The sequence below is a fragment of the Orycteropus afer genome, unplaced genomic scaffold (genome assembly GCF_000298275.1).
Source record: "Orycteropus afer afer isolate SDZICR_OR568_19922 unplaced genomic scaffold, OryAfe1.0 scaffold00084, whole genome shotgun sequence".
NCBI lineage: Eukaryota > Metazoa > Chordata > Mammalia > Tubulidentata > Orycteropodidae > Orycteropus > Orycteropus afer.
The window spans coordinates 2,274,134-2,296,386 of NW_006921671.1; the positions used below are offsets into that span (position 1 = coordinate 2,274,134).

The 22,253-nt window shown below is 38.6% G+C and overlaps 1 protein-coding gene across 1 annotated transcript in view; it reads left to right on the forward strand.

Moving 5' to 3' along the window:
• GPD2 (glycerol-3-phosphate dehydrogenase 2) overlaps window positions 1–22,253 on the forward strand; it is a 172,876-nt gene that overhangs the window by 131,277 nt on the left and 19,346 nt on the right. Inside the window, exons 9-12 of the mRNA XM_007941812.2 lie at window positions 11,775–11,909; window positions 12,215–12,390; window positions 12,943–13,074; window positions 14,674–14,832. Coding sequence (XP_007940003.1) covers window positions 11,775–11,909; window positions 12,215–12,390; window positions 12,943–13,074; window positions 14,674–14,832 — 602 coding nt within the window. The remainder of the gene's footprint in view (window positions 1–11,774; window positions 11,910–12,214; window positions 12,391–12,942; window positions 13,075–14,673; window positions 14,833–22,253) is intronic.

Below are 22,253 nucleotides of genomic sequence, written 5' to 3' on the forward strand. Positions count from 1 at the left end.
ATTTATATATATGGCTCCAGGTATTGACGGAATACCCAATGAGATTTTTCAGCAAACAAATGCAGTGCTGAAGGTGCTAAATTGTTCATGTCAAGAAATTTGGAAGACAGCTACCTGACCAGCTAAGTGGAAGAGATATATTTGTGGCCATTACAAAGAAAGGTGATCCAACAGAATCTGGAAACTATTAAACAATATCATTAGTATCACATGCAGGTAAAATTTTTCTGAAGATATTTCAAAAACAGTTGCAACATTACATTGATAGGTAACTTCCAGAAATTCAAATTAGATTCATAAGAGAATGTGGAATGCAGGATATCATTGCTGATATCAGGTGGATCTTGGCTGGAAGTAAGGAATATTAGAAAGATGTTTCCCTGTGTTTTATTGACTGTACAAAGGCATTTGACTGTGTGGATCATAATAAATTATGGGTAATATTGGGGAGAAGGGGAATTCCAGGACAGTTAATTGTGCTCATGAAGAACCTGCACGTAGACCAAGAAGCAGTCATTTGAACAGAACAAGGGGATACTGTGTATGTGGCAGAGTTGCATCCTTTCACCATACTTATTCAATCTGTATACTAAGCAAATAATCTGAGAAGCTGGATTATATGAAGAGGAATGAGGCATCATAACTGGAATAAGACTCATTAACAACCTGTAATATGCAGATGACACAACCTTGTTTGCTAAATTGAAGAAAATTTGAAGCATGTACTGATGAAGACCAAACACTACAGTGTTCAATATGGATTACACCTCAACATAAGGAAAAGAAAACCTTCACAATGGGACCAGTAAGCTACATCATGATAAATAGAGAAGAGATTGAAGTTGTCAGGAATTTAGTTTCACTTGTATCCACAATCAACATTCATGGAAGCAACAGTCAAGAAATCAAATGACTCATTGCACCAGACAAATCTGCTGCAAAAGATATCTTTAAAGTGTTTAAGAACAAAGATGTCTCTTTGAAAACAGGGGGTCCTGATCCAATTGATGATATTTTCAGTAGCCTCATATGCATGTGAGAGCTGGACAGTGAATAAGGAAGACTATGGAAGAACTGATGTGTTTAAATTGTGGTATTGGTGAAGAATACTGAATGTACTGTGGACTGTTAAAAGAAAGAACAAATCTGTCTTGGAGGAAGTACAGCTGGAATGCTCTTTGGAAGTGAGAATGGCCACACTTGTATTCTCATACTTTTGTATATGTTGTCAGAAGGAAAAGGATATCATGCTTAATAAAGTAGAGTATATAGACAGGGAACTTCCAGAAATGCAAACTGCATTCAGAAGAGGATGTAGAATGAGAGATATCATTGCTGATGTCAGATGGATCTTAGCCAAAAGCAAAGAATACCAGAAAGATGTCTGTGTTTTATTGATTATGCAAGAGTATTCAACTATGTGGATCATAACAAATTATGGATAACATTGTGAAGAATGGGAGTTCTAGAACACTTAATTATGCTTATGAGGAACCTGTATATGGACCAAGAGGCAGTTGTTAGAACAAGGGGATTCTGCATGATTTAAAATCAGAAAGGGTGTGTATCTGTGTATCAGGGTTGTATTCTTTCATCACACTTACTCAATTTGTACGCTCAAACAAATAATCTGAGAAGCTGGATTATATGAAGAAGATGGGTCATCGGAATTAGAGGAACAACCATTAACAACTTGCAGTATGCAGAGCACACAACCTTGCTTGCTGAAAGTGAGGAAGATTTGAAGCATTTACTGATGAAAATCAAAGACTGCAGTGTTCAGTATGGATTACACCTCAACATAAGGAAAATGAAAAGCCTCACAACTGGACCAATAAGCAACATCATGATAAATGGAGAAAAGATTGAAATTGTCAGGAATTTCATTTTACTTGCCTCCACAGTCAACACCCATGGAAGCAGCTGTCAGGAAATCAGACATCATATTGTACTGGAAAAGTCTGCAAAAGGCCTTTTTTAAAGTGTTAAGCAATGATGTTACTTTGAAGCCCAAAGTGCACTTGACTCAAGCCATGGTATTTTCAGTAGCCTCATATGCATATGAGAGCTGGACAATGAATAAGGAAGATGGAAGAAGAGTTGATGCCTTTGAATTGAGGTGTTGGCAAAGAATACTGGAAATACCATGGACTGCCAGAAGATGAACAAATCTGTCCTTGAGGAATTGTAGCCAGAATGCTTCTTGGAAGCAAAAATGGCCAGATTTCATCTCACCTATTTTAGTCATGTTGTCAGAAGGAACTATTCCCTGGAGAAGGATATCATGCTTGGTAAGGTAGAGGGTCTGCGAAAAAAGCGAAGAACCTTTGCAGTGTAGTAAATTACCTGGTATGGCTTTTCTAGCCGTGATCCTTGTAACTCCCACTTTGCCATGAGCATCTGAGTAGCTGATTGTTAATTATCTACCTGGTATATTTCAGTTGAACCAGCACAAAGCAATCTTCTGGGAAGTTTGCTCTCTCTCTCAGGTGTATAGAATTCTGATATTGGGATTGGTTAGTTTGGCTACTCTGCCAGGCTCAAAAGGAGCCCTCCTAGAGAGAGGGAATCTCTCACTGCTGGCTGGGAGACTAAGAGACACGGACTGCTAAGAGAGTGATGTGCTACTGAGTGAGACGGCTGGCTGTGAGAGACTGAGCATGTTCCTGAACTTGAACTGTAGCCTGTTGCTTCCCTAATAAACTCCATAATCTGTGAGTTCTGTGTGGCCACTGCAGCGAATTGTCAAGCCCAGCAGAGAGGTGGTGGGTGCTGTGGGAGGAATGGTTGGTGTCAAGGTTAGTGAAAGGGCTGGAGGAATGAAGCATGTATGGCTTCACAGGAATAGGCCTTAGGCTGCTGATGGTGATTCTGTCTTCCTCTTGTGGGGTTAGAGGAGGTCAGAAGATGCCACTTCTCTGCCCCTTTAGCACCCTTAATGAGATTGATTAGCACAGTGGCTATGAGGTGGGCCCAAACATAGCAAGAGTTGTGAGGATGGTGCAGGACCAGGCAGTGTTTCATTCTGTTCTACACACAGTCAGTATGAGTTGGGGCCGAGTTGATGGCACCTAACAACAACAACAGCAAAGTGGAGGGTCACCGAAAAAGAGGATGACCATTAACAATGTGAACTGACACAGTGGCTGCATAGATGGACTCAAGCTTAGCAACAATTGTGAGAATGGCTCAGGTCTGGTCATTGTTTCAATCTGTTGTACATAGGGTCTCTATGAGTCAGAACTGACTACATGGTGCCTAACAACAATAGCAGGTAGCAGAGGTCTCTAGGTACATAGATTGAAAGTAGAGATGACATTGTTCGCAAATACTTCATTTATTTTCCATTACACTTTTCCAACTTAAAAACATAATCTTTAAAAAAAGAAATTATGATGTTTTTGGAGTTGCTTTGCATTCTTATTTCTAATCAACTGAATGCCTCATATTTGAGAAATTACCCTAGTTCTGATAAAGAGCATCAATTAGCTGAAGCGTATCTATATCTCAAAGTAAAATTTCTCCAAGGAAGTTTTGTCATTGTCATGTCAACTTGCATGCTGTTGCTACTCCTATTTTAATATTTACCTTTCTCTTTATTGGATTGAAAGAGCCCTGGTTGGCACAGTGGTTAAGTGCTTACCCGGTAACCAAAAGGTTGGTGTTTGAAACCTACAAGCCACTCTGCAGGAGAAAGATGTGGCAGTCTGCTTCCATGAAGATTACAAGCCTTGGAAAGCCTATCAGGCAGTTCTATTCCATCCTGTGGGATTATTATGAGTTAGAATTGACTCAATGGCAATGGATATATGGGGTAGGTGTGGCTTATTTTTTTTTGCTAAGGAACTTGACAGCTAACCAGAAGGCTAGCAGTTCAAACCCACCAGCTATCTACTCCTCGGAAGGAAGGTTGGGCAATCTACTTCTGTAGTGATACCACCTCGGAAACCCAGGGAGGGGTCGCTATGAGTCAGGTCTTATTCGACAGCACATAACAACAACAAACAACCATTACTGAGCACTTTTTATATCAGAAACTGTGATGAACACGTTGTTTATATTATCATTTTAAATCTTTGTGACACCTGATGAAGTATATTTTGTAATTCCCATTTGTAGATGAAAAAAGTGAGACCCAGTGACTTTTAAGTTTCTTTCCCAGTGTCACACAGCTAGTAAGTGTTGGATCCACAAAGTGAGCACAAATCAGTATTTAGATTGTACTTCTAAATACTGTGTGGCACTCTGATCAGTAGTTCTGGATTTCAAGATGTGGTATTATATCCATAAGGGACTGGATTAAATCTATCAATTCACCTCATTGAAGGAAGCTGCTGCATAGCATCAGAATGATAGTAACCTTTGCTTGCAGCTGACCTTACCTGGATTTGAATGTTAAACTAGAGGAGCTTTCCTATGTTGTAAGTAATCCCTTGGGCCATCAAGTCTTCCAGACTGAATTTAAAAAAAATAAGAAAAAAAAGAAATAGATTGGGTTAGATTGTAAGAGCGATAAGTTTGAAGTATTCTAAATTCACCGGAGTTGAAATGATCATTTTTAAAGGATTTATTAAGTGGATGAATAAGTAAAATTCTAACAACCATTTCTGAGTTTCCCCAAATGGCTATATCCTTAAGAAGAAGGGGAAAAAAAAGTGTCAAATCTTAACACTCCATGCTGTTCACAGCAGCTGCCACACTTCTGCAAAATGTGCTGGAACAATTCTGAAAAGCATTTTGCCTGTTGGGAATAAGACCATGTCTTCTTTTACAATTTAGAAAGCTCTCCATTCACAGGATGAATTTTCTAGATTACTTGTTTGTTCTTTTCTGAAATGGGTAATTGATAATTCTGTGGTTCGTATTGAGTTAGGAAGAAAAATGATCTTTTAAAAAATGTACCATTAAGTCTGCTGTGTAGAGGTTAATCAGAAGGATGCGGTGGCTAAACTAAACTATGACTTAACTGGATTGAGAGAGACAGAAGATTTGCTGGGTGCTTTATCCACGTAGTTTTTCTGGAGAGCTTCTCTAGGCAGCTTCTCTAGTTGTACACAGGTTTCACATATGCAATTAGTAGTGTTTATAGATCGCCTGTTATTCAATTAACAACTGAGCTGGCCCTATCAACTCACTGCAGACCTGCCTTTTCACTGCCAGAGATTGTACTAGGGTTATCAATTTACACAGGCTTGGATGTCTTCCAGCTGTTTAATTATAGTGTCACGTGCTTTGCTTTTTCTAGTTTCATTAGTTTATAAATGTAATATGGTATCTTATTTCTGTGATTAACACTTCATTTCAGCAGGTTAAACATGCTGGTAGGAAAGTATTGATTTCTGACACTATTTCCCCTGTGTTCATTTAGATATTTTCACATGCTGCTTATTGATTTTTTTTTTTTTGAAAGTGGCAAACGAGAAAGAACACCCCAAAACCTATTCGTGAATAACTCATGTGAAGCAAAACCACACATTTAACTCTTAATTGTCATTTCCAGTGGGTTTTGTTTTCTATTAATTTTTAAAAACAAACATTTGTTTGACAAATTTTTAACAGCAAAAATATTGATTATAAGTTAAAACAGTCACATCACATTGAGTTTTTTCAACCAGCAGTTAAAAATGTCTTTTCAGTTTTACTGTTTATATTTTGTTTGTATATTACATGTACTAAAACCTGAATGAGTTATCAGGAATGTAATAAAAATGATTCTTAAAACATGATGGCAGAAGGACTGTTTATTTTCTCTCCATTCTTCTTCAAACATTGCCAATACTTTATAAATACTGTTAACACTGGGAGAATTGGTCTCTAAACAAAATCAACTGGATGTCATATCCAATAAGGCATTGGGTGATCAAATCCAGTAGCCAGCATTTCATGATGGATTTTTCCTATTTTTAAAATAGTTGTTTTATTTTAAGCATCTATTTTGCTTTGAGAGGAGCTCTGATAGCATAGTGGCTAAGACACTTGACTGCTAACAAGAAGGCTGGTGGTTCAAACCCACCAGCCTCTCCTCGGAAGGAAGATGGGGCAATCTACTTCCGTAGTCATACTGCCTCGGAAACCCAAGGAGCGGTCGCTATGAGTTGGGGCAGACTTGACGGAACATAACAACAACATTTGCTTTGAGATGGGATATCCAATTGTTTTCATATATGATCATTAAAAAATAAAGTCTGTGTGTTGGGTCAGGCCCAAGTATTTCCACTTTTGATTTTGTAATGTCAGGTCTGTGGGAGCTCTGGTGGCATAGTACCTAAGGTACTGCTAACCAGAAGGCTGGTGGTTCAAACCCACCAGCCACTCCTCGGAAGGAAGTCAGGTCTTGTAGTTTGATATAAAAAGTACAGAGAATGCATTAATATTTCCTTAATATATATAGATTTCTATATATGACCCTCTAGTTGGGAGCTCTGGTAGCATAGTGCCTAAGGCACTTGACTGCTAACCAGAAGGCTGTCGGTTCAAACCCACCAGCCACTCCTCGGAAGGAAGGTTGGGCAATCCTACTTCCGTAGTGATACTGCCTCGGAAACCCAAGGAGGGGTCGCTATGAGTCGGGGCCGACTCGACGGCAAATAACAACAACAACAACAGTTTATACAATCCTTGGGTAATGAGGAGACAGTGAAGAAATATTAGAATTGATATTGCTGAAGACTTTGAACTCGGTGAGAAAGAGATAACAGTAATGAAATCTTGTTTAGCTATCCTGATGGTATGATAATCAGAAAAATTCAAGATGAATCTTCCTGCTCTGAAGCATAACAGCCCTGAGTTGTGTTGCTCTCTTCATGTATTAGACCATGGATCATTAGAGTAGAGGAGGCTCTGTACTTGCTCTTGGCTACGATCTGTGATAGAACTGATTTTTGGTAAGAACTTAAGAGTTCCTGGTTTTAGCTGCCTTTGAGTAACCCTACTACTCATAATGACCCCATGCACAATGGAATGAAGTGCTGCTTAGTCCTGTGCCATCCTGCTGGGCTCCATAGAATTTTCATTGACTGATTTAGAAGATTTCCAGGCCTTTATTCTCCTGCCCATCATAGTCTGAAAGCTTCACTGGAACCTATTCCGCATGGAAGCAACACAGACGCCTTAACGGACAGACAGGTGGTGGTAGCACATGATGTGTATTGGCTGGGAAATTGAACCTGGGTTCCCATGTAAAAGGCAAGACTTAGTAAAGATAATTTTCATTTCTTTGAACTCATGAGATTAGTTGGGGAGAGGATAGTTTGATATGATAAATATGGAACATGGTATGACAGTGAAGTGTTTTGGGGAAAAAGATGCTGTTACAACAGATTATATTCTCATGAGTGAATTTCAGTGAAACACTACTCCATTAGAAATGTGGCCATGCTGGAAGTAACCAACTCAGTAATCTATCAGGACAAGATCTGAAATCTTCTGCTTAAGGGCTTTTACTCTAGAACTGCAGTGTGATAGGCACTAGCCACATGTGGTTATTTAAGTTCAATTAAAATTAAATAAACTAAAATTATAAATTCCTTGGTCTCATGATCTACAGTTGAAGTGTTTAATAACCACATGTAGCTAGTGGCTGATGAAATAGCACAGGTATGGAACATTTCCATACCTGCAGAAAAGTCTGTGGGACTGTGCTGCTCTAGAGAATCTAGAGGTATTTATATGTACATTTAGGGAAGGGAATGCTTATAAATTCATTAATTTTATATTATTTTATTGTATATAAAATGAAATAAATGATTATCTTGTAAAAGAAGAACCCCAGATATAACAAGGCTCAGGAGTTAATTAATTTAGTAATTCAGTAATGTCCAGGACCCAGAATCCTCACTTCTCTTTACTCTCTTGTTGTTAGTTGCCCTCAAATTGACTCTGACTCATAGTGACTCCGTATGTGCAGAGTAGAACTTTATCATAGTGTTTTCAAGGCTGTGATATTTTGGAAGCAGATTGCCAGGCCTTGTCTCCTGAGGTGCCTCTGTGAGTTCAAGCCACCAGCTATTTGGCCAATACTTAAGCACTTAACCATTTGTGTCACCCAAGGATGCTTTCTCTCTTCATTATTAACTCTCCAAGTTGTCTTCACCCTAAGGTTGGTTCCTCCATGGTTCCAATGTGATTACAAAAGTTGCAGGTGGAATTAGAAGATAATTTAATGGTCCTCTATTCTGACTACCGTTCTGCTGCTTATGAATCTCTTTCTTGAGAAAATTTTAATTAGAGTTTAACTGTATACAAGGTTTCCACTGTAGTCAAATAAGTGCTAAGGAGAGAAACCAGTTAGCTCAGTTAGTGGCTGTCTTTTATAAATTTTGAATTAATGTCTCATGTATTTAGTTATGCTGTGTCCCATGAACATAGATTGTACCAATGACTCTCACCAGTCATTATATAACTTGGGTGGTGAGGAGATACAACCAACCTCTTTATCCTTCTGCTGCAAATAGCATTTTGAGTAATCCATAGAAATCATTAACCCTCAAGGTTGGAAAGGAATTGTTAGCAACACAACCTGGTCTACTAATACCTCTGGCTCTAATAATATAAAAATCCTACAAACCATCAATAATAAGATTTTAAATAATAAATGTTTATACTTTAAATAATAAAATTTTATTATCTTTTAATGTATTATTAAAAAAAAATTCAGTTGCAACATTGGTCTAATATCCTTCTCAGGCTAAAAAGCTAAATGTTAAGATTTCAAGCAAAATAAAGTTCTTAACACACTTTGAACTGTTCTTGATGGTGTTTTCCTTTAATTATCAATTCCAGAAATAAGCAATTAAAATGTTACAAATATATGTAACATTTTACTTCCTGTTCCTGAGCATAAAACTTGAATGTTTAGTTCAATCTTTTTGTTTCACAGAACACAATTTCATACATGTGTTCTGCTGCCTATTATAACAGAAAAGAGAAAGCATTTGCCATGAAGATCATTAGCATATGCTTCATAGTTACTCTGGAAAGTCTAATTTTCCATCAAATAATTTTCAAATCAGTCAGAGAGCTTTAAGAGTTGGAACTGAATTCCTGATCAGTGTGGCTACTTAGGAATTTTGCAGATAAGCTCTAGGCACTGTGTGGTGACCACAATGACGTTGTAGTGGGTTGGCTAAGTTTTATTTTTGACTCAGTGTGTGATGTGAACTCTAATGGAAAACAGTAGTAATTTCCAAGTTACTTTTCTTTTTTTTTTTTTAAATTCCTCTTGAATCAAGTTCTACAAGAGTTTTGTTGAATTGTGTAGAGTAGTAATTAACCCCTACTCCGTGGAATACATCAGGATTAAATGTATTTAAGACTGCACAAATCAGAGAAGCAGATCTAGGAATGGAATCCCAGTTTTGAGGCTCCCTTATGGCTTCCAAACACTTAACAAGACCTTTGTGAAGCCTCAGACTTTCCTTTCATTTACAGTGTTTGGATATGGGTTTGATTAAACACCCCCATAGAGCTGAATGGGTATGTCTTTCAGATTACAGCCCTGTTAGGGTATAGCTCTCAGCAGGTATATTAAAATGTATCAGATTTTATTCCTGTTGAATTTAATCTTTTCTAGAAATCTGTTTTTCATTTGTCATCAGGATGGTGGGAGTATCTGTCATCAAACAAATATAACTTGCTTTTAGGGTCTTTTCCCTGCACTTGGTCAGATACATTTTAGGACTATTCATTTATTACAAGGAGTCTTTGTGACCGTTTACACCCAGAGTCTGCTAGATACCTAAATACTTTTCAGAGACTGCTGTATATAGATACACAGAATGTTCAGTGTGTAAGGGCACATGGCCAAGGGTTGAGTGGAAACAGAAATCTAGCTGCCCTCTGCTAACAGAACTGTGTTCCTTGCATGTAATTTACTAATTTGAAGTAAGGCATAGTAGTAGGCTGGTAGATGTCCTGCTACTTCTGTACTGTATATAAAATACTTCTTTGTCTTACATTCTTGGTATAGTTATATATATATATATATAGATAGATAGATAGATAGATATAGATATATCTATATATCTATATATCTATATAGATAGATATATAGTTGGTATAGTTTTTCCTTTTGACGTGATATTTTCAAGACTATACATGGTTCTTTAGTATGGGAGTTCCTGGGTAGCACAAATGGTTAAATGCTAGGCTATTAACTGTAAGGTTGAAGGTTAGAATACCCCGAGAGGAGCCTTGGAAGAAAGTCCTGGGTGACCTCTTCTGAAGGGTCACAGCCATGAAAATCCTATGGAGCACAGTGTACTCTGAAGCACATGGGGTCACCATGAATCAGAATAGACTTGGTGGCAGCTGGCTTTTTCTTACTTTCTTTTCTTTTTTTCTTTTTTTGATGGGTAATGGTTGGTAGTAAGAAGGAGGTCACACATGACCACTAGTTATGGTTGAAGCAAAAATACAGTTCTCCATTCCAAGTATGGATTAACAGGTTCACCATGGTAGGTAGAGTAGGCTGGGTAACCAGTCACCTCCCTTGTGATCTGCATCATTAGGCAGCTTCTGGATTTGTTCACATGGTCAGCTCCCTGATGGGGAGCAGAAGAGAGCCAAGCCATCTTTGAAATTGATTTGGATGAAGTAGAGTAGATTCTGAAAACTGCCCTGAATCTTGTTCTATACCACTACTAAACTAGAATTTTCCTTTAGCCATTTTTTAGTTCAGTAACGAGCACTCTTCAGCAGTTGACTAATTCTATTACAAACTTCATAAATTCTTGGTATAGTTGTGTAATTGTATTTCTGCAGTGATGATAAGGAAACTTTGCATAATCTCTTGAGTACTGAAAGAACTTCCACCTGATGTTCACAAGTGCTATGTACCCACTGGGATGAGCCAGCATATCTGCTTTCTGACAGTTATAAAGATGTTGTTGTCATGTGCCAGCGAGTCGGACTCGACTCATGGTGACCCCTCCTTGGGTTTCTGAGGCAGTATCTTTATGGAAGTAGATTGCCCCATCTTCCTTCCGAGGAGTGGCTGGTGGGTTTGAACCACCAGCCTTCTGGTTAGCAGTCAAGTGCCTTAGGCACTATGCTACTAGAGCTCCTGTTATAAAGATAGTAGGATAAAAAAAAAAGGCAAAAAGGTAGAGTTTATCAACAGGCGAGAATCAGTATAAATTCTGTGGGTAAGAACATGGACTTTAGAATCAGTAAGAACTGACTCCTGACCCTGGTTCACCATTTACAAGCTGTGTGCCTTGGGCAAGTTGGTTAAATTTTTTTATTTGTTTTCTCCTCTGTACAGTGAGAATGATAAAACTGATATTATGAGGCTTCGTGAGATTAAATGAGATGAATTGTATATGTCAGGTGTCTGCTGTGACTTTAGTTAAGAGGCTTATATTGATAAGGGAAGAAGATGTCCTGATATTGCCTTATTTAATTTAATAAGGATCTTTGTCTTTTCTGAAACAGCAAGATAATATTCTGAAAGAAAATTTAACAAGTCATAAGACTATTGTCATGTTTTTGTTTTCTGTCTTTTCTTCCTTTGTTGTTTTTAACCTGTTTCCAGGTTACTCCAACTGGAGAATGCTATCATTTATGTCTTTTTGCTTCCTCTTGATTATTGTCAGTGTTTTCAAGTTCTTTGCTTTTTTCATGGAGGTTATCTTTGGAAGAAAAGAATTAATGATTAGTTTTTCTTGCACTTATCTATTCCCTTAATTCACATACATAAGGTTTCTCTCTCTTTTTAAGTGCACACTCACATGTTCCTCTTACTGAACTCTATCCTTTGCATTGATCCTTACCAGTGAGAAGAGGGGATGTCCTGGCAGCATGGAGTGGTATTCGTCCCCTTGTTACAGACCCCAAATCTGCAGATACTCAGTCAATCTCCCGAAATCATGTTGTTGATGTCAGTGACAGTGGACTTATCACTATAGCAGGTATGGGCTAATGAACTGTTGTTATTTGAATATGCTTTAGATACGGGCTTGCATTAAATTGTCACATTTAGATCAATTTAACTCTAGTGAGTAGAGTTTGTTTTGTTTTCTTTTTCCCAATGGTTCTAAAACTTACATATTATTTTGCCTTATTTGTTATAATAATAGATGAATTTTGTTCTGGTTAGCAGTCAAATGCCTTAGACACTATGCCACCAGAGCTCCCTACTGATGAGTTAATATATGGTTAATTATAAGAAATATAAGAGGGTGACCAAATGAATTATTTATTAACTTATTTTTAGGTGGCAAGTGGACAACTTATCGATCCATGGCAGAAGATACTATAGATGCTGCTATCAAGGTTCACAATTTGAAAGCAGGACCAAGTAGAACAGTTGGGCTTTTCCTTCAAGGGGGTAAAGATTGGAGCCCTACACTCTACATTAGGCTTGTCCAGGATTATGGACTTGAAAGTGAGGTGGGTTTGCATTTTCATGTTATCTTTTTCTTTACCTAAAATTACTATTGCTGATTTCAGAAGCAACAGCTCTGCTGCCTCCCTGATAAAAGTTCCTTTGGCAGGGCATGTTTCTGTCTGCATATTGTGGACTTGAAGTAAGAAAAAAAAGGAAAGGAGATGATTGTACTTTGCTTTAGTTGCCTAAAAAGCAATGTATATTTTAGTTTCTATTAGAAAATCTGGGGTCTCATTGGTTTGTGTCTAGCAAACAACCATCCCAAATTCTTTCTATCTCCAGCCAAAGGAAGGCCATTCTTCAGAAGTTGTATCAGGAGCAGAGTGAAGCTGAAGCTTCATCAGTCATTGATACAGTGATACATGTGTAGGAGAGTTAGTGCTGGCCTAAGCATTTGAAGCTTAAGTGGTTTCCTCCCACAAATAAAACTCTAATGCCCTCCTAGAACTTAGTTACAGGCTGTGAGAAAACTGACCAGCATGTACTTTTTTTGCTTTGTCCCTAGAAAGTATAGATATTCAAAGTACCTACCTAATGCAATTTTATTTCCCTAGGTGGCACAGCATCTTGCTGCTACCTATGGTGACAAGGCCTTTGAGGTGGCCAAAATGGCAAGTGTGACTGGAAAAAGGTGGCCCATTGTTGGAGTGCGTCTTGTGTCAGAATTTCCATATATCGAAGCTGAGGTATGTGAGTAGCCACATGTCTGCCGTGAGAAACTAATCATCTATTTATTTTTCATGATCTTTAAAAATTATACTTAGCTAAGGTTTAATGTACCTAAAACATGGAACATCTGTCTGGAACAGATCTTTCTATTTACAAATTTTAATTTAAGTTTTGAAGTGCATTTGATAGTGGTGATGATAATAATAGAAAATATGGATTTCTTTTCCTCCATGTTTTTTCCCAAAACAAACCCAAAACCAAACCCACTGCCATTGAGTCAGATATGACTCATAGTGACCCCACTGGGTTTCCAGGGCTGTAAATCTTTATGGAGAAGCTGGGTTTGAGCCGTCAACCTTCTGGTTAGCAACCAAATGTCTTACCCGTTATGCCACCAGAGCTCACAGTTGTTTGTTCCTTGTTTGAACTTATAGCCTTTCTTGTTTATACCAACTCATGTACTGCCTGATGACATAACTTGATTTTATACCTAACTTTTCAAAAAGATTTCAATTTTATGAAAACAGGGATCATGTTTTATAGTCATTTATCATTTACTGTGCCTTAAAAAAGATCCCTAGCTGGCACAATTAAACACTCAACTAGTAACATAAAGGCAGAAGAAGAAGTTGGTGATTTTCTTCTGTAAAAATTATAGCCAAGGGCACTGTGAAGCTGTTCTACACACGGGGTTACCAGTGTTGGATAGACTCCATGGTATTTGGTTTGGTTTGGTTCACTTTTGGTGCTTTAAAAAAATAGGTGTCTTATAAGCCTTTGTTGTTTGAATTCAGGACTTCTGTTACCTCATTAATCTAAGACAGAAAGCTCTGTACAGCCTAAAGGATGAGACCATAATTTTTTTATCCTTGTCCTTTTCCTATTTGCCTATGTAAATTTGCATCTATATTCTGTATAAGGGAGCTCTGGTAGCATAGTGCCTAAGGCACTTGACTGCTAACCAGAAGGCTGGTGGTTCAAACCCATCAGCCACTCCTTGGAGGGAAGATGGGGCAATCTACTTCCATAGTGATACTGCCTTGGAAACCCAAGGTGGGGTCGCTATGAGTCGGGGCTGACATAACAACAACAACAACATTCTGTATAAGCATTTCCTGGGTAGTGCAAATAGCTAAGCACTTGACTGTTATGTGAAAGGTTAGAGGTTTGTATCCACTCACAGGCACCTTGGAAGAAAAGCCTGGTGATCTACTTGGAACACATCAGCCACTGAAAACTCTACAGAGCACAGTTCTACTCTGACACAGAATGGGTCTCCATGAGTCAGTGTTGACTCAATGGCAACTGATTATGTATAAACAAAGAGGTGTGGGATTACTGTGGATAGCCATGAGGAATGATGCACTTTGCATGTTTATGCCAAGTTTTATTTAGGAAGAAGGATTGACTATTGTCCACTATATCCCATTTCCCAAGCATCCGTTGGCCGCCAGTTAGAGGACCTGTGTGCTGCCATTCTTTTCTCATTCCTGTAGGATAACCAGAGTAAAAAAGAAGTTTTACCTTTCCTAAGCATGAATCAATGTATTTTTTTCAGTGAAACTTTATTTTAAGGAAGTTCTTAGACTCATACTTTTACTTTGATTTCAATGCAGGTGAAATATGGGATTAAGGAGTATGCCTGCACTGCTGTGGATATGATTTCACGTCGCACTCGGCTGGCATTTCTCAACGTCCAGGCAGCAGAGGAAGCCCTACCCAGGATTGTTGAACTGATGGGCAGAGAACTGAATTGGGATGATTATAAGAAAGAGGTATTATAAAAAAGTGCTTTTAAAACCACAGTTCCCAATAGAAGCATGTTGATCTGTTAGTAGAGGCTTGTTGTTGTTGTTGTTATTTGCCATTGAGTCGGCCCCGACTCATAGCGACCCCTCCTTGGGTTTCCGAGGCAGTATCACTACGGAAGTAGGAATGCCCAACCTTCTTTCCGAGGAGTGGCTGGCAGGTTTGAACCGCCAGCCTTCTGGTTAGCAGTCAAGTGCCTTAGGGCTAGCATACTGTTTTTTCTTTACTTTTAAAAAAGATAATTAATTGAAATGAAGTTCACATAACAGAAAATTAACCAAAGTAAAGTGAACAATTCAATAGCATTTAGCACATTTACCACCATTTTGTTTACTCTCTCTTTTTTAATGATTAACTTGTTTTACTTCAGTTATTGACTTTCATTTGGTGACAGTTGCAAAAAAGTGATTTTAGATTGCTAAGGAAGAATTTAGGAACATTTTCGAGCAGCTTCTTAGTTACTCCAGACATCCTACTCAGCATTGCCCCATCAGAGCAATATGCAGTGAAGTTTATTTTATGCTATTCATTATTAAAAATGTGATAATTTAAGGTAATTCAATACAAAAATGTATTGAAAACACATTCACTGTGCTGTCACCAGTTGTTTTAATTTTTAATTTTACTGTGGTAAATAGGGAGCGCTGGTGGTGTAGTGCCTAAGGCATTTGACTGCTAACCAGAAGGCTGGTGGTTCAAACCCATCAGCCACTCCTTGGAATAGGATTGAGTAATCTACTTCTGTAGTGATACTGCCTTGGAAACCCAAGGAAGAGTCACTATGAGTCGGATTCGACTCGACGGCAATGAGTTTGGTGTTTTTGGTAAATGGAAATTCTACAAAATTCTGTAGGACTCCTGCTGCAGTAACTCCCCATTCCTCCTTCTGTCCAGCCTTGGTAATCACTAATAAACTTTTGTCTCTATGCATTTGCCTATTCTAGGTATTTTATACAAATGGAGTCATATAGCATTTTTCCTTTGTGTCTGATTTAGCATATTTTCAAGGTTCATTCATACAGCATGCATCAAAAATTCATTTCTCTTTATAATTGAATAATATCCCATTGTGTGTGGGATATTACCCACATATTGCATATCCGTTCATCTGTGGATGAACACTTGGGTTGTTTCCACCTTTTGATTCTTCACATGAATAATGCTGCAATGAACTTTGGTGTACACGTTATCTCTTTAAGTCCCTGCTTTCAAATCCCTTGGTTATATATGCCTAGGTTAGGCAGCATACTTTTTGTTGTCAACCTTAGATTTCTTGACAGTTTCCATGGGTGTGTATGTTTTTAATATTGCTAAACCGAAAAACCAAACTCACTGCAAGTTGGATCCAACTCATAGCAACCCTTCCTTGGGTTTCCAAGGCAGTATCACTATGGAAGTAGATGGCCCAGCCTTCCTTCCAAGGAGTAGCTGGGTTTGAACCACCGGGCTTCTTGTTAGCAGTCAAATGCCTTAGGCACTACACTACCTTATGAAAGTGGAAAAGACTCTTGTATTTAATACCAAAGTTTAGTTTTTACTAGAAAATTTCTTGTAGGAAAATCCTCTCAAATTCATGGTTATAATTCATGAAAAAGAAAGACAATGTTGATTGTGGGTAGAATCTTTTTGGTTTTCATTGGAAATGCTCTCAGGATGTGTTCAACAATGAATTCACATTCTTGCTCATTTTCCTTTAGTAGAAAAGTGCCTGTTCAGTTGTGTCATTTTAGATTTTGTATCTATATAAAGGGAAAGCCAAGTGATATTCAAATATCTATTCATCTATATATAGGCCTAAGGAGCTTTGGTGGTGTGATGCCTAAAGCATTTGACTGCTAACCAAAAGGTTGGAGGTTCAAACCCACCAGCCACTCCATGGAAGGAAGACTGGGCAATCTGCTTCCGTAAAGGTTTACTGCCTTGGAAACCCAAAGGAGGTTTCTGTGAGTTGGAATCGATTTGATGGCAGTGAGTTTTTTTTTTTTTTTTTTTTTTTTTTTAATATATAGGCCTGGGCTTCTTGTAATATATAGAAGATCTTCTGTTTTTTAATTAAGCTAAACTATAGTTTTATGCAGAGACCTAAGAAACATTTCATATATTCTTTAAAAATTTCTGGGTTCATATATTCTTTCAAAAATAATTGGGTTCAATTCCTTTTTCTCTAATCTATCTTGAACCCATTCCTAGTTGTCTTTCTTACAACCAACTTGCTGTAGTAGAGCCTGTCAACTCACCAGTAGCCTCTATGTTGCTCAATAAACTTGTCAACTCTCGGTCTTCCTTTTATTCAACCAATTAACAATATTTGACACAAGTTGATTGCTCTTTCATTCTTGAGTGACTTTCTTACTTTCTAGAAGACAACCTACCTTGGGTCTTTCCTGCTTTCTACCACTATCACTTTTGCAGATTTCTTGTCAAAAATAGCAGTTACACTTGTGGTAGTTAAGGTTGTGTTCAACTTGGCTGGCCCATGGTTTTGAGTGGCTTGGCAGCTAGATGCGATTATTCCCCATGATGAGATTGTAATCACCTCATAGTAGAATTTGCTATGAGCAGCTGCTTAATTGAAGGGTAGTAACCTTAGGGATTTGGTCTGCTTCCAGTATATAAGGAGAAACTTTGAGAAAGCTTTTGGCACATTTGGATCCTCATTTGGCCGAGTCTTCATCTCCACTTCCTGGACTTGAACTAGTGGCCTGCCATGTTGTCTGCTGATCTTGAGATTGTTCCTGTACTTGAACCAGTGGCCTGCCATGTTGCCATTTTACCTGCTGACTTTGGGTTCGTCAGCCTGAGCAACCAGCATCTGCTTGAGTTAGGAGATGCCTCTAGCTCCAGTGGGTCTGGAATAAGAGGCAGAGCTAAAGCGCAAGGTCGAAGGGCCTTCACCCAGCCCATAGAGCTGGCACTCTGAATTTGAACTTCTACCCTCCTAAACTCTAAGAGAATAAATTCCTATTTGTTAAGCATCCACTTCTGTTGTAGCAGCACTAGAGAACCAAGACAACACCCTGTGCTCAAGCCTAAACCTCAGTATCGTACTTGATGCACATTTTATGTCTAATTCATCAGCAAGCAGTATCATATTTATCTGCAATTAATAGTTGAAGTTCAACCCTTTGTTTGCACTTTCAGTTGCTATCACCCTGATTCATCTCTCTCATGGATTATTGCAATTGATTCTCTCCCTCTAACCAGCATCCTTGCTTTAGCAACTTCAGTGGTTCTGTTAAAACGTATTTCCAATCATTGGACATGTCAGTCTGAAATTTAGAATGGAGGTGTAGACTGGAGTTACAAACTTGAGAGTTGGTATTTAAGCAGTCAGACAAGATGAGATTATACAGGGAGTTAGTGTGGTTAGATAAGAAAAATGAGACAGAACCCTGGTCATTCCAAAAGTCTAGAAGTTGGGGAGATAAGGAAGAATCAAGAAATATGAGAAAGTAATAGTAAGGTTGGAGGAGTTGGGAGAAGATTGACGAGGGGAGTGGAATCTCAGAAGGTAAGGAAGAAAGTATTTTGAGAAGGAAGTGATCTGTCATATCACGTGCTACTAATAGGTTTACTAAGATGAGGACTGATAATTCTTAACTTCTCTGCTAAAAAACAACCTCTTTTTTTTTTTTTTACTTAGAATAAAGCCAAAATCATTTTGGTAATTCCAAGGCCCTTTGTGATTTGACCTCTCACAATCTAATTAACTTCACTATCTCCTTCTCCTCCTCCTTTCATTCCTCTCCAACTCACAGATAAAGTCATTTTTTTTCCTTATCAAGGCCTGCTGATGGTTCTGGTGGTGCTTGGTTAAAGCATTGGGCTGCTAACCCAAAGGTCTGCAGTTCAAATCCACCAGCTGCTCTGTGGGAGAAAGATAAGGCAGTCTGCTTCCATAAAGGTTTACAGCCTTAGAAACCCTATAGGGTAGTTCTGCTCTGTCCTATAAGGTCGCTATGAGTTGTAATTGAGTTGATGGCACTGGGTTTGATCCCTCTGCTTTTCCCATGATAATCCTCCTGGCTACTCTCTAACCTTCCACTAATCTCTGCTCCAAGGAGACCTTCCTTAACTAACTGTATAAAAGAGTAACCCTCCTTCTGAATGGCATTTTCTGTCCCTTTATTTTCTTTCTTTCCATAGCATCTATTACCACTTGACATGTACTATATATTTACTTGGGAGCTCTGGGAGCGTAGTGCCTAAGGCACTTGACTGCTAACCAGAAGGCTGGCGGTTTAAACCCACCAGCCACTCCTCAGAAGGAAGATGGGTCAATCTACTTCCATAGTGATACTGCCTTGGAAACCCAAGGAGGGATCTCTATGAGTTGGGTCCGACTCGATGGCACATAACAACAACATATATTTACTTGCTTATTTATTGTCTACCTCTCCCCTCAGAGTCTAGTAATTTTAATACAGTGCGTACACATTGTGAGACTCCCTGGTCAAGGAGTTCCTTATCCTGACTGCGACTCTGTCAGGGATATTATAATTTTATAATTGAGGAAACAGGCTTGGAGAAAATGTTCCTGTCAGCATTCACACAACCAGTAAAGGGTAGAATCGGGACTGAATCTAAATGTTCTGATTCCAGAGCACACACTCTCTCCCTCCTGCCCTTTAGCTGCCTTAGCAGTGTTAGTTTATAGTTCCTCTACTTTTGAGTGCTGGTATGATCAGCTAAAGCTATATGCAGACATAACATAAGAATAAAACTTACTCCTGCACTACTGCCAATCATTTTATCATATAGAGGATTTTGGATTCTTTGTTCCTCTAAAACTTAGGGTTGGAATGATTTAAATATGCAGGAACATATTTTGTGCCAGGAATTTAGGCTGTGGGAGGTAAGGAAAAAGGAGAAAATTGTGTAAACTGGCTGTATTCGGCCCTCCTGAGGAAACCAGATTTAACTTCAGTTCAAATTTTATAAACAGATTCATATGCTAGGATTATTCTCCCATCCCACTCCACAAAGTAAAAGAAATATGAGGCCTATAGTTATTACTCAGTATCTGAGACTTAGGAGTATTAATGAGAACTGTGGACAGTCTAGAGAGAGCAAAGGAGAGGGAGAGAAAAAAAATTAAAAGGTTAAAAAGTTGGACTTCTGAGAAAAGGTTAAAAGCATTGGGATTATTTAACCTGCAAAACTGAAAGAGGAACAAGATGATAGATAACTCTCTGTAGATGAATTGTGGTTGTTTTTAGCAGTCAATACTTAATGAGTGACTTGGATACTGAGCATTGTGTCAGATATTTGAGGAAGATAATGAATAGCTCAGTTTCAAGAATCTTGAGATCTGATGGGATTATAATGCCTATATATATCAAAAAATGTGATAATTTTCTAAAGTTTAGAGAAAGATTTAGAATGCTATATGACTGAAATCCAACCAACTCTGAAGAACTGCTTAGGGAGGAAGGTAATATCTAGAGGAGTTGGAGGGCATTCAGAGAAAATGACATTGCAAGTGTGGTCCATAGGCTGTTGATTAATGTAAGTGAGAAGATAGCTCAGTTGTCAAAAGAGTTTGGGAAATTCTGAGTTAAACAAATTGCAAAAACGGCAAGGAGGCCACATGTTCCGACCTCCTCTAATCCCACAAGGGAAAGGCAGGATTACCAGCAGTAACCCAAGGCCTATTACTGCAAGGCCAGACATGCTCCCTCCCTCCAGCCCTTTTACCAACCGTTCCTCCCAGAGCACCCACCACCTCTCTCCTGGGCTCGATAATTCGCTGCAGTGGCCACACAGAACTCACAGATTATGAGGTTTATTAGGGAAGCACCAGGCTACAATTTGAGTTCAAGAAAAATGCTCAGTCTCTCTCTCAGCCCACCGTCCCTCGGCCAACAGTCTCTCACAGTCTCTTTCCCAGCAGTACTGGTCCCTCGGTGTCTCACTCAGCAACGCGTGTCTCTTGAGTCTCTTTCCAGAGAGCGTGTCTCTTTCAGCAGCACGTCTTCCTCAACTAGCAGTCAGAGAAAGTTCTGCCTCTAGGAGGCCTCCTTTTGAGCCTGGCAGGATGGTCAAACTAGCCAATCATAGCATCAGAACTCTAAGCACGTGAGAGACAGTGGGCACCTCCCAGAACATTGTTTTGTGCCACTCCCAACAGAAATACCCCAGGTGGACAACTTCAGCAATCAGGAGCTCCTCAGTTGCTCATAGAAAATCCCACCTTGGAGTTTACAAAGACTTATGGGTAGAAAAGCCACACTAAGTAATTTACTACACCACACAAATTAAAATTTTTCTTTAGTGCATAATTTGAGGCTTTAAAAATGCTTACGTGCAATGCCATTCTCTAAAAGTATTGTATGTTGTTGTTGTTGTTATGTGCCGTCGAGTCAGCCTCGACTCATAGTGACCCCTCCTTGGGTTTCCGAGGCAGCATCACTACGGAAGTATGATTGCCCAACCTTCCTTCCAAGGAGTGTATAGTGGGAATTTATTTGGAGATAGAAACAACTCTTTATTGTTTGTAGGGGAGAAGGAATGATTCATTACATATTTTAGGAAATCCTGCCACAGGATTTGGGGTAACATTCAGAGCAAAGGTGAATTTCACTGAGAGACTTTGAGAGAAGACCACTCAAAATCTATTGGGAGAGTCTCACAAAAAGACATTATTTCAAACTTGATTCTAAGGAAGAAGAGAAAGAGGAAGCAAGTGAAGAAATAGAGTGACTCTGGACAAAGCAAACTGTAAATCACCATAGCTTAAATTAGTGGAAAATAATTGCTTAACAGTGCAGGGTGATCTAGAAATAATACAGATATATGTGAATAGTGTCGAGAATTGACTTAAGTGTTACACAAGTTAAAAAAAAAAAAAAAAAAAAAGATGCTAACAACACCAGAAACAACTTTTAAAGTTTGAAAGGAATGCAAGTAAAACCTAACTTAGCCCATAGTTTAAGGTGCCTGGCATAATATTATTGAATGTTGGAGAAAACGGAGCACTACTCAACTCATAGCTTAATAAATACTTCTTAAAAAAAAGTTTTTGTCAAGTGAATAATTTTCTATATGGAAAGATTAAAGTAAATATAGGTAAGAGGAAAGAGACACTGAAATAAGAGGCTGTTCTAAATGAGCTTGTATGCTAGCCCAGAAAAGTTAAACTCAGGGTACTCTGATTTTACAGATGGGATTATCTAGCGACTGTTGATCTTTGAAATATTGTGGCACACAGGATTGGGGCCAGAAGACAGAAGGTGGGCAAATGTAGTATCAGTTTTCAAAAAAGGGAAAGGAGAGAAAAGTATAGTCTTGGCATTGATCTTAGGTGATTTTCTGAATTTTGACAGATTGGGTGTTTATCAACATTTAGCAAGAAGGAATGATTATTAGTTAAGCACTTAACAAGTAG